At 38.0% G+C, this 14024-nt stretch overlaps 1 protein-coding gene across 1 annotated transcript in view; it reads right to left on the reverse strand.

Annotated features, from left to right (window-relative positions):
- thsd7aa (thrombospondin, type I, domain containing 7Aa) overlaps positions 1-14024 on the reverse strand; it is a 486116-nt gene that overhangs the window by 200201 nt on the left and 271891 nt on the right. Inside the window, exons 3-4 of the mRNA XM_028817154.2 lie at positions 8531-8779; positions 2316-2497 (exon numbers count right to left, since the gene is read on the reverse strand). Of these exons, the coding sequence (XP_028672987.1) occupies positions 2316-2497; positions 8531-8779 (431 nt within the window). The remainder of the gene's footprint in view (positions 1-2315; positions 2498-8530; positions 8780-14024) is intronic.

Here is a 14024-nt window from a genome sequence, read left to right on the forward strand (position 1 = left end):
TTTTATTTTCTATGCTTCTTATTGCTAACCCTTTTTGATGTTATTTACAAATAGTCATAATGCTGTTTTATTCTTGCTTAGTTGAAAATGTGGCGACATTTCAGTATTAGCTCTAATAGGTGTTGAAGAAAATGGCAATATAAAAAATGAGAAAAAAGTATAAAAAAGATCTGAAAAAGTAATGCACCTAAAAGGAAGTGATGAATGAAATATGTAGCTACATCACGGTTAGAGCAAAACCAACCAAGGAAGATTTTTTGTCTCCCTAATGCTGAAATAAAGGGGCAACTAGACACTGGACTGGGAGCAAAGCAGGGATCCATGGGAAACCACAAGGATTAACTATACTCACGTAAAGAAATAGTTATGTTACCAGTACATATAGAGGTACACTGATCAAAATAACAAGAGCTACAAAAAATTTAAATAAAAAAAATCACTAATAAATTAAAAACATTCAAAAATGGATGGGCAATAAATTAATGGAACTATAGCAGAAATGTGGAAGTCCTGTGATTTTTTATTGATATCTTCAGATATGAACTACCTTAATGAGCACTAATTTGTTGTAGTGGTATCAAAGTGATGTATAAATGTTTGTAGAATATATTAAGGACTATATAATTTGTAGTTTGCAGGTAATGTTTTAGTTTACAACTTAAGCAAAATATTGTTATTAGCTAAGATTTGTCTTATATTGTAAACACATTTATGTCACTTTGCATGTCATGATATAATTTGAAATTACCTTTCTTGTTTTAAAAGTAATGAGTATTTATTAAATATACCTTTGACAATGTTTTTGCTCATATGTAATGGTAAGACTGTTAAGCTACAAATGTGCAAAAGTAGTAAAACTGGTTCTGTAAGCACTGGACAAAATAGTACATCCTGCTGTCTGTGGAAAGAAGGTGATATTAGATGGGTGCACAGCACTTACAGCTGCAAGCGCAAAAGAAAAATGAAAAAATGGATAAATAGCTTGTATAATTACGTGCTTCTCTGCATACACATAACTTGTGTGCTTTAATGCTTGTTGTATATAGAGAGTATTTGTAGGCTTACTGTCACACACGTGTGCATGGGAGGCAGCTTAAGAACTCTAGTGATGGCACTGTGTTCTGATGCCTTCTTTTTACTTCCCCTCTGCAGAATGTAAGAGTGAAAGCCATTCCACCACTGATGCCACTTCCATTGTCTGTCCTCCTGGACCTGCCTCTTCCTGCCTGGAACCCATATGAATGGAAGTTTGGCCATTTTGAAATTAGTTCCATTTTGAGCTCTCTTTTGAAAAAATGCATCCACAACTTGTTGTGTGTATTTTGTACTTTCAACTACTCTAATTATATGGGGTCACCAGGTTGGCGCCCCAACTCTTTGATATTGTCTTGTCTCTTGTTTACATTACAAAATGTCTTATTGAATTAAATAAACTTATTTAAGCAGCAAACACTTCATTATGAACAATATTTTGAAAAAACATGCAGATTAGTTTTCCTTACTTTGTTGTATCAAGAAATTTCACTTAACTTTTGTTCTCGAACTTGCTCTAGGCCAAGTATCATGGCCATGTGTAAAAACTGGCAGTGATAAATAAATATCAAAATTATCTAAAGTTTGCTGAGTGATGGATTTGAAGTAAATGACACACATACCTGAACGTCAAAATGTAGAAGAAAAATGAATGCAGTAATATGGTTATAATCACACAGCTGCATCAGCCCCAAAATTTTTATCTGTTACATGGGTTGTTCAAATTGGAGTTTCTGGTGATTGTTTATTACTGTCCACATATTCAGTGCATTCCTTTCCACATGTTACGGACTGCATTCATTGCGTAGCTTTATACCGTATGCAACTGGAGAATATACAGTATGTGCAAGATTGAAATTTGCAAAATCTAAAATGTCATCCTTGACCAATACATACTGTAGATATAAGGATTACAGTAAAAATCAAAACAATAAAGGATTTTATCATTATATGTTGCAAGTTATTAAAAACAAAGATACTGTATGCAGTATTTATGAGTGACACATCACTCATCTCCCTCTCTAAAATGTGTAATTATATCTAATATCCAGTTTTCTTCAGCAAACTCATTGCAACAAGTTTTAAAAAATATGTAAATGCCAGTATAGCTTAACTACAGAAAAGCAATGAGCAGCAAAAAAGTCCAAACAAAGACTGAAATCCTATTGAGAAGGGAAGTAAACATATTTATATTAATATTTTGTCTTTCGTTTACTGCATGGGCAGTTTTGGCACAACCTATAAACCTCAAGTACTCCTCCTGTACTGTAAGATATCCTTACCTTCCTTTTCTTTGAGTGTATTTAGGTAGGAAAGAAGATCTTCATTGGACTGCACACAGTACACTTCTCTGCTCTGAACTCCCCCTCCACAAAGACCCGTCTGATTTCCTCGTCGGCGATCCTGTTGACTCAATAAAGAGTCAACACGACATTCACTCCATTCTGTTGCTCTCCATGAATATCTAAAGGAAATAAATATAGTTAATCACCACCCTAATTAAAGTCAAGAGGGTAGTTAATATCAAAAGTTATTTTTCTCTCATAGTGTATTTGCATTTTGGTTATAATGAAAAACACTTTTACAATTGAACAGCGTCACCAAGATATTAATCACCAGTCCCTGAGCCTTAAAGGCAAGTGTTTATAATTTCTTTACGAAAATGACAATAATTCATGGACATATCATGAATATAGTATTGAAACACTTGATGCAAGTATGTTAATTTAGTTGATAAAAGAATACAAGATTTTACATTTCAGTTGCTGACAGAAAGACAGTGCTGAAGAAGACATCAACTTGTGACAATTTATTTATTTCCCTTATTTATTCCCCATATCAATCTGTCTGTTTCCTATACAATCCTACACCCTTTGAACAATCTGGACCAATATTTACATAGTTGCTCATGACAACACAGACAAATTAGACTACTTTAGAACCTAAAAGTTTGACTCTGTGGGTCCCAATGTTTTTTTTGTTTTGTTTTTTTTTCTTGTGTGCTACAGTTAGCAAACCTGTGTCACTAGTTAACTCAGAGCAAGTGAAACATCCAAACAGACTGAAGTCAGACTAGCAAACAGAATGACAGGAGCTTAACATTACTTACCTGGGCAATGGCGCATGTTGCTTCTATCTATTATAATATAAAAAGAAATGCTGTGTGCTTTTGCAGGGGGTGTTGGGTGAAGCTTGATTGAGAGTGGAAGTGAAGTACAACACATAGGAGAATAAAAGAATCCAATCTGAACCAAAAAGAGCAAATTCTTGATTCACGAGGACAGAGACTTTGATAAAGAGGTAGATGAAGGATGGGACAGCAAGCAATATCAACAGGGTTGCTATTTAAAAAATACATAAACCTATGCTTTCTTTCCTTAACCCATTGTACAAATATACCCGGGCAGCACCAGGTACTTTGACTAGCAGATATATAATTTAGCCAATGAAATTTAATGATAGAAACTACTTGTCTATTATTGTTATGGAGTTATTCAGACTCTAAAGCTCTTAGTTTAAAGGCAAAGACAAAAGACTGGAAAAGTAGAGAGAAGTCGAGGAAATTAAAAAATTTTAAGGACCAAGTAGTTTCACTGTCAGAGGACAGGCAAATGGTCAACCTACTATGAAGTCAAAAACAGAACCTATCACAAGAAACTAAAATATGAGATAAGCTAAGGGTGAAAAACAAAGCAACAGTTCTGACAATCTCATAATCCTTTCCTTATTTTACTAATAACTAACCAAAGATTTGCAGATATACAAATTTTATCTACAACCTTGGACAAAATGAGTACTGTGCTGTGCAATGTGATGTCATAATGTATCACATGATTTGGCCAACAGGCATAACAACGATAAACAACATGACCTGAAACAACAAATCCGAAATGGCAATGCCTAAAAGAAATAAGAAAAATAAAATGGTGCCACGAAGACATACAAATATAACATAAATGTATAATAATCAGAATCCATCCATTATCCAACCCGCTTTATCCTAACTACAGGGTCATGGGGGTCTGCTGGAGCCAATCCCAGCCAACACAGGGGGCAAGGCAGGAAACAAACCCCGTACAGGGCGCCAACCCACCGCAGGACACCCACACACCAAGCACACACTAGGGACAATATTTAGAATTGCCAATGCACCTAACTTGCATGTATTTGGACAGTGGGAGGAAACCAGAGTACCCGGAGGAAACCCACACAGACACGGGGAGAACATGCAAACTCCATGCAGGAAGGACCCGGGAAGCGAACCCGGGTCTCCTAACTGCGAGGCAGCAGTGCTACCCACTGCGCCACCGTGCCGCCATAATAATCAGAACGAGCAACACAAATGAAAAAAAAAATTCAGAATAAATTCAAATGAATAAAAAAAAATTGTGATTACTGTTGATGGCTACATATACTCATAGTTTCAATGTTTCCAAAATGTGGTATAGCTGATGCTAGAAACAAAAATAAAACTTTGTAGACCATTCTAGGTCATGCTTACTGTCCATTTATTCCTCTGTACACAATGCCATCCACAGGCCATCCATCCCCAGCAAATATCTGAAGCATCTCCTGGAGAAATCCTAGGAAGGCCAAGAAATATAATCCCTTCAAGGTCCCCACACTCCTCTTGAGATCCTGTGAGCTGTGCCTAGAACATGTCCATGTAGGGTATGCAGAATGCACTATCACTAAGTTTCAAAATTCACTTCAGTTGCTTCCAGTCAATCTGGGAAAGCAGTGGTTCAACATTAAGATGCTCTCTTGTCACTGAACAAATTCAGGAGCAGGAACTCAACATCCCTGTACAGGAACCTTGTTTTATGTTCATGATTTCTTTCTTGGTCACTATCCAGAGCCGGTGGTTATAGATAGGGAAATCATTGAACAATAACTGGTAGATTTAAAGTTTCTTCCAAGGACTTACTGTAACTTAGGCTTCATGGACAGTGTGTAGTATAATGTCTGCAAAACTGCTGCTGCCACGTTAATTCTTTTCTCAATCTCTCATTCTGCAATTTGGGGCAGCTGCTGCCCGTTAATTTGTAGACAGCAAGCCACTCTTTTCTGAGAGATTAGCATATTGTATTCCAGGGACGTGCAGAGGCTTTTACAGAGGCTTTGTGTTTTTTGCTCTGTTTATTTCTACATACTTACAAGTTTTTTTATATATTTTTTAAATTACTAATGTAAAGATTAGGTGTGACTAGAAATTTATAAATGGATTTTAAATTGACAATATGCTGCGGTCATTGCAAACTCGAGTGTCAACTCACTTTCAGACAATTTGCAAATGTGAAAGAAGTCATAGGGTGAGTGAGGAGGATCTGCAGAAAACCTTACGCCTGCAAGACCTGTAGAAGTAAAACACTCTGAGGAAAGTAAAGTAGTGGGAATATTAAATATTGTCACAGTTAGCTAGTAGCACTGTGATCACTAGTGCCTAAGGAGCTCTGTTACACCTTATCGGAGGAGCAATTCCTCCAAAGACACAAAGGGCAAAGAGCAAGAGCAAGGATAAAAGTACAGTGGAAAGGATTCAGAACAGGACTGTCTCCATATAATGAGGGCTGTTCGATCGCTTTCAAATAAGATGGAGGAATTGTTATTTGTCACCTCTCAGGGTGAGTCACAGTCCGTTCATTTACTGTTGTGATTTGGATATTGAGGAGAATCGGCTTAAACTTCTTCTTCCAGAGAGTATTTTGGACAGAGGTGGAAAAAAAAGGAGTCAGATGGGAAGGTGAGTTACATCATCCTGACTAATGCTTATATTACTCCCTCTGCAAACTGGGACTCGGCAACAAAAATGATTCACTCTGTTACCAACACTATAATTCTGAATTATTCAGAATATGAGGTGACTTTGACAGACTTCTCTTACTATCTGTCATGTGTCTCATTTGTGGATACAACAAGCTGTACCTGCTTTATGTAAATACCTTTAAATGTAAACCTGTGGCACAACTGGGAAGATCCGATTCATCATACTCCCACTTGCAAGTCTGTTATTACTGTAGATGGCAACGGATCCATTATCATTAGCCAAAACAGGAGTTTACGGAGATTGTTGTTTGCTATATTTGTATTTTTTTGAGCTTCTAGAACACCTTAATTTTCCCTTGAAGACAAATAAAGAATCTATCTATCTATCTATCTGCCTGCCTGCCTGCCTGCCTGCCTCTCTCTCTCTCTCTCTCTCTCTCTCTCTCTCTCTCTCTCCCTCCCTCCCTCCCTGCCTGCCTGCCTGCCTGCCTGCCTGCCTGCCTGCCTGCCTGCCTCTCTCTCTCTGCCTGCCTGCCTGCCCAATGCATTAGATGCCTTTTTTCTTTGGGCAGTCAAACACAATGTGGAAAAAAATACACATACAGTTATAGGCACAAAGATGTTGTAAGCAGCACAGAATGAATCTACAGATTCACACTCTTATTAGAGGAATTACTCATTGGTTTTAAAGATTTATATATAGACACCTTGCTTCAAGCCATTAGTCACAGCTCATGATTTCAGACACTGAGACGATAATTTAATGTATGTGAACTATGAAGGAAGAAAGCTGATTTTCAGCAACTACCAGGGACTCATGGATGTCTTATGCTTGAGTTAAAACACTATTAGCATTGAGTGCGTGAGGGCATGACATAAAATCAGGAAATTTAAAGCAAACCATTCTATTTAAAAGCTCTGCCATATAAGAATTTTTACATAGGTTATTAACTTGTTCAATACTGTGTTGGCATGCATGCAATTTCACCATACGAATGATAAGAAAGACACAATTCTTCTCTCTTGACTATTCTACTGTGATAAGACAACATAAAGACTAAAGCATTTTCCACATTTCAGAATGCAACAATGGATCTTGAATTTTCCTTCAATAACCATCTATTTTTAACTTGCTTAGATCAGTATATCACACTCACCAAAGTCAATCCTGGCAGCACTGGGCATAAGGTACCAAAGCACCCTGGATAAGATGCTGATCTGTCAAAGTGCTCATCATGTACTCCCACACTTACTAGTACAATGCCAATTTAAAGTCACCAATAAACCTAAAACACACATCTTCTAGATCCTGGAGGAAAAGTAACAGAACACCTCAAGAAAAAATCCAGACAAATATAGGGAGAACATTTTGTAATGGCACTGACATGTTGCATCAGCCTTGAGATGAGACAGCACCACTATAAGCTTGCATTCCATCGTGTAAATGAGCAGCCTTACAGCCAACTGCAGAGACGCCTATAAAAATGACAAAGTGAATTCTAATTTGTGTGGCAACAGGGAGTGGTCCTTTAAGGAGAGTGAGCTACCCAAAATAACATTGTAATGAGTGGGAACCATATTAGTACTTGGCGTCGGCACTAAATTAGTGTCAAAAGCAGGACGCAAGGAAAACCTACTTTCCAATTTAGCAAAGCACCAAGTGCCTCAGAGACCAAAATGGGCTTCCTGGGCACTTCTGAAGATTTGCTGGAGAGTCTTGATGCTGAGTTCTGAAATGCCATTTACAGCTTCAGTATAGGGAGCAAGACAAATGAGAGATTGCCACCTTTGCTTCTCCATCTGTTAAGGTCCATTGACCTGGGTGTGTAGTCTCCAGTGGAGCTTCAGGCTCATGCAGGTTCATGGGAAAATGTGTGTCAGATGGAGTTGACACTGACCCCAGGTAAACAAGGCAGATCGTAGAGGCGTTACAGAGCAGTCATAGAGGAGGAATCTCAAAGCTGAGATTTGGACATGGAACACCATTTGCATTGTTAGTTCAGTGAAGGATGACAGCCAAGATATACAGTACATCTGCAGCTCCATGCAAGGTGGTTTGCCTACCCACACATGATGGACAGATTACTGCACAGAAATGAAGTTTGACACTCTTGCTACACCACATGACAGCATAACACTCAACATTCCTGCTGTGCCATCTGACAATGAATTGCCTAACACTAATGCATATTTGCTGTGTAAACGAAGACCACCCCATCATTTGAAAGAGTTTGTGTAGCACTGCATGGAATTGGAAAGACTATGTAATGGCGCTAACAAATTGCATCAGCCTGAGGACAAGTTGCCACCACTATGAGCTGGTGTTCCATCATGTAAATGAGTAGCTTCAGCACCAGCTGCTGGGAAGTCTGTAAAATTCCAACCTGTGTGGCAATAGCGAGCAGTCCTTTTAAGGATATTAAGCTAAACAAAAGAGCAATCTAATCTATATCGGCATTTGGCACCAGAACTACAATATAAAATCACACAGCGCTCAGGCAGTGATTTAAACCAAGGACTCTGGAGAAACAGCACTAGTTATTGTGCCACCATGCCAACTCAGAATATGCATATTTTTAATTATTTCATACCTATAAAGGAAGAATATAAGAAACGTGTATGAAAATGAACACTTTTCGTAACATTTTCTGACATATTTGCTTTATGGCCAGACTAGGCAAGTTTCTCTCGCTCAATCCACCCAAATACCACATTCCACAGTTTTACTTACGAAGCACATGGTGGGATGCCATCGCCCTGAGGGGCACATGGCTCTCTGTCCTCAAGTTCTGGACATTCAGCTCCTCCTCCCACAGGAAATTGCTTTACTGTTTGGGTTCTGGTGCGCCATCCTTTAGGTGAGGTCATATCATAGCAATCCTTAGAACATGGGCCCCATTCAGACCACTCAGTTACCTCACAGTCCTTTGTCAGGACACATGACTGGAAGGATACAGGGAGTTTATCTTGGGTACAAAGGCTGTAGAAGAAAAGCAGAAAAAGAAAAAAAAATCAGAAATGTAAAAGGAGCTATAGGACTGTCAATTCTATTTTACATCAAATAAAATAATATCAATATGAAACAAAACCTTTCCTTAATTAAAATTGAACATTTAATTTTTAAAGACAACAGCATAGGTTACGAAATGTTGTTGGCTGGAAGTAACCCCATATTATATCAAATTCATTCATTTTCCAGAATCATTTTTTATTTTTCACTTTGCATGAAGCCTGAGTTTGAGTCCTCAGCACATAGAAGTCAACCACTGGAGGAGCCATTAAGGAGGTGGACAGGGATGTACACATTCCAGACCCCACCCTAACAGGGATCCTAAAAACATCTCAAAACAAGTAGATTAAAAAATATAATCTATCTAACAATATTCTGGTACATTCTCATATAAAGGCTCTATATAGGCTCATATACAGTATATAACCACCCAAATAATCAGATTGTGATTCAGACATAATGAATGTAATTCTCCCATTGTCACCCTGTGAAGTGAGCAAACCAGCTGTCCTGGGTCAATGTCAGAGGCAACATCCCCATTAAGGGAAACAAAGCTGTGTGAAACATGAGTCGTGTACTATTTGTATTATTCGGAAGGTACTGCATTACATATCTACAGTATGATCTGCTTCTCACAACTGAGAAGACATGGTTGATGTTTGCCGACTGGCCAACCAAACACAAGTGTTACCTGGTAGGTAACCATGCAAATAAGATTGTGATTCAGACCTATGAATATATATATATATATCTATATATATAAAATCCCTATGTGCGTCCAGGTGTCCGTGTGTGGGTGTCTTCTGGTAAAGTGCGCATGCGCGGGGCACAGTGCGACGCGCGATATTACTGTCAGAGAAAGTTAGAGGCGTTTTACGGAAATACAAACCAGTATTACTGTGAGAGGAAATTAAAGGTACACAATACAGTGACGCATATTACAGCCACATACAAGCCAGTATTACTGTCAGAGGAGATTAAAGGTATATTACCGACGCGCACGCCTGTATTACCGCCAGAGAAAATTAAAGGTATATTACGGACGTACAAGCCAGCGGACGTACAAGACAGTATCCTTCAATAAGGGCGCACACAAAAAGGCGAGCCTCAAAAGGGCGACCTCAATTGGGCGCAGCGAATAAAAGCGCGCGTAAATAAAGATCTGCACCTTTGTTGCTCTTCACATATTCCAGAGCCATTTGAACTAAATTATCTACGAACGCCTTTATTCGCCGCGCTCAATTGAGGTCGCCCTTTTGAAGCTCGCCTTTTTGTGCGCGCCCTTATTGAATAGAGAAAATTAAAGACACACAATACACGGCGGCAGCCCACGAAGAACGGTCAGCTCAGCATGTAAACATCAACAAAAGAAAGGCTGAAAGAAAGAAAAATACGACCAACAAAAAGAATTAGGTCAAAGTCCCTTGCCATTTAATATAGACTGTTCCTACTAATGTTTATGCACTACTGTTCTAGCGCCCGTTATTGTAAATATATATATACACGAGGGGGGACCCAAAAATAACCGGAATTTTGTTGTTGTTAGGTTGGTACTTGTAGTACGTGGTTGGGCCGCTAGGGCGATCTAGTTACACTCCTCACAAGTCAGTCTGCCAAGTGCCATCAGTCTGGAAGGTTGTGCTTGTGTTCAGTGAATTTTTTTGTAAAAGTACGTTGCGCAACAGTGTGAGAAGGAAATGCCCTGATTTGTGGGAGTCGGGCGATTGGTTCTTTCAACATGACAATGCTTCATCTCACACTGCTCTCACCATTCGCCAATTTTTGGCAAGAAACGGTATGACAACCCCGAACCACCCACCCTACTCACCGGATTTAGCTCCATGTGATTTCTTTTTGTTCACTCGGATCAAAAAAGACTTGAAAGGAAGGCGTTTTGCTGACGTCGAAGAGGTATAACAAGAAACGACCAGAGCATTAATGGGCATTACTTCAGACGAATTTAAAAAATGTTTCAAACAATGGAACAAACGGTTAGATAAGTGTATTTCCGCCAATGGAGAGTACTTTGAAGGAGACTAATATATATATATATATATATATATATATATATATATATATATATATATATATATATATATATATATATATATATATATATATATAAAAATAATAATTCATTACATTTATATAGCGCTATACTCGTTAACAAAGTCTGATCACGCATGTGAAGTAGCTTGAGAACAACAGAAGAAAGATCGTTTATTAGAAATTCTGAAGTAAAAATCTTAAAGTTTGATTTCACAAAAGTAGCCTTAAAGTTGGGACAAGTCTTAAAAGGGAGACAAAGATTTGGAAAAGTAAACTGCTGGCCATGTGACATTTGAAATTTGAATTAATCTGACATGTCCATTACTCTTCTGTAAATGCTACTAACCAAATATATCCTCTACTCACTGATGCAGTCTCACAACCTGAAATGTCACAAACTTGACAAAGGGATTTTCTGACAAACCTGCTTGGAAAAATGTGCTTTTATAAAAAGTTATTGTAAATTAAAGCATTTAATATTCACTAATTCCTGAGGAAATGGCATTATCTTTTGATTTTTTTAGTAATGGTTTTAAGCAGTATTTATTTTTTAATTAATTGACAGAAACTGTAAGTGAATAAATTTAGCATGTCGGCACAGCAAGATAAATCAGGAGGACCATAATAATCACACCATTCTTTATAAACCCACACTAAAATCCCCCAAAGCCAATACAATTCCCCCATTTATTGTTGCCTTAGATGGAAATCCCCTCTCTGCCACAACATGAAATTATAGCTATGAACTATACATATTTTGAAAATTAAATATGTGGAACTTTCTGGCTTTCTAATTTATATTCCATTATCAAATCACACTATTACTCATTCATTAAAAGAAAAATTAGGTGTACATAAGAAACATTAAAACAGACACACATGAAGAAAAAATACCCATAATACCTTGTTAAAACTCCAAAGTACAATATTTTTGTATGGATAAGGAAATATCCTCTTTAGTTTTACCTAATAAAAGTTCAGTACTTAGCAATTTAAGTTGGAATAAAAAATAGTAATACTTGAAAACATTTAAATTCCTGGGAGTGGTATGCCAAGACACAAAGATGAGAACCTCTGAAATATATTTTAGAACGCAATGTAAAAAAAAAGCACCCATTGTGTACCCATTTGTCCAGTAATTCATAACAGTAATAGTGTTATGTCCTGCAGAATTCTCTTCGCTTTGAGCTCAGCGAAATTGCAGAAATCTGCGAGAAATTTAACAAACTCAATCAAGCGGGGAGGAATAGCTGAACTAGTTTTGAGTGTATTATAATGGTGTAATGGTCATTTAGGTATCCCTGACAGCTAAGGAAACGTCTGCCAACTATGCTGGACTAATTATTGTGGCAAAAAATATGAGCTGAGCTGTGAGGTAGTAGTCCTAACCACAGCGCTACTGTGTCCCTCTGAAATAAAATTAATAGAATTAAGGATCAGATTAGTAAATTTTCTAGCAGTCAGGAAGTATTAATTCACTAAGGTTTGCTCCCCGCAGATTCAATAGCAGGTATTCACCTTTCTCAAACCTCAAAGCACAGTTTATTTTTCGCTGACGCTTTTGCTTGTTCACTGCCACTGTTATTAAATAAGCACAACACTAAAGTATATGTGTTCTTTACTCCATCCTGTTTGCATCAACTGCACAACACACTGGCTAATACTATTAAAGAGGGTAGGCTCACATATTACCCACAGGTCAATTACAGTTCCACACAAAAAGACATTACCTTAAGGCACAAACACACCAACACATTTCCAGTTTCCTTCTGCAAGCACGTTTTGTGATTAAATGTATTCACAATTTTTATCTTAGTACTAGGCTATCAAACATTGGCTGCAGCAGCTCTATCATATCATTCTGGATTCACAAAGCATTATGGGGCACTGGTAAAAAAAAATGTTTGTCTAAGCTGGTGGTATGGTGAATTTATAAGAAAATATTTCATGAACATGGTCAACAGCAAACACAGCATATTCACTGTGATGAGCACTTTGCCGAATTTTGCCAATCAACACTAAATAGCACCATGTTGCCACAAGACTATTCCTCCACATGCTATATTCCTAGAAAATGGGTAAGCACAAGTGAGGAGTGTAAGAGTTCTTGTTGATCATATGCTAAAACCTTGGAACTTATGTACGCTTTGTGCTAGGTGAGAGCATTGGTTGAGAATTGAGGGTGGAAAGCTAACAACCTTGCCAACCAGTTGAAAAGTCTTGCTTTGCCACTGTAATTAACTGATCTTAAATGGGGTAGCAGACCAATGTAGGGCACATTCATTTACACTCAGAAAGCAACAAGAGGTGGGGAATTGGGGGTGCAATTGCCAGCTACTCAAGCTAGCTTTTATTGTTTGGGATGTGGTAGAAAAAGCAGAGAACCCAGAAAAATCCCCTGCCAACATAGCAGAACTATGTAAAGGTTACCCATGCCAGGTTTTTCACATTCAAGTTCAAGCACTTTATTGTCATTGTGTAACACAACAAAATTACTTTTTGTGACAGCCCCATGATGCATTTAAAGAAAAGTCAAATAATTCCAAATATGTCGTATACAGTGGTAAGTGATCAAGTAACCAGACCAAATTATTATTGCTCAAAGTATAGCAGCATAAATTGTTGTTGCACCTGTTAATGAATAGTACATTACATATTATATATTGTATTACATTAGTATATCGCACAGTACCAAAATAGCTTATTGCACATGTTCAATTAAAATTGATCTCAGACTGAGGAGATTCGGAGTTCAGAAAGTTTATGGCAGATGGGAAAAAGCTATTTTTTAGTCTGTTTGTGCGTACACAGATTGACCTAAAACGTCTTCCTGACGGGAGGAGCTCAGACAAAGAATTTCCAGGATGAGTTTTGTCCTTGAGAATGTTTTTGGCCCTTCTCACATAGCGAGTCTTATACAAGAGTTCGAGTGATGGCAGTTCAGTCCCAGTAATGGCCTCTGCTGTTTTTACGACCCGCTGCAGGGCTTCTTTAGCAGCCTTGGTGCAGCTGTTGTACCAGGCCATCATGCAGTTAGTTAAGATGCTCTCTATAGTGTATCTATAGAAATTAACCAGCAGCTTCTGGGGGAGGTCAGCTCTCCTTAGCTTCCTGAGAAAATAGAGACATTGTTGTGCTTTGCCTTTTATAGCCAAGTTGTTGTCAG

Source organism: Erpetoichthys calabaricus, chromosome 13 (assembly GCF_900747795.2).
Source record: "Erpetoichthys calabaricus chromosome 13, fErpCal1.3, whole genome shotgun sequence".
NCBI lineage: Eukaryota > Metazoa > Chordata > Cladistia > Polypteriformes > Polypteridae > Erpetoichthys > Erpetoichthys calabaricus.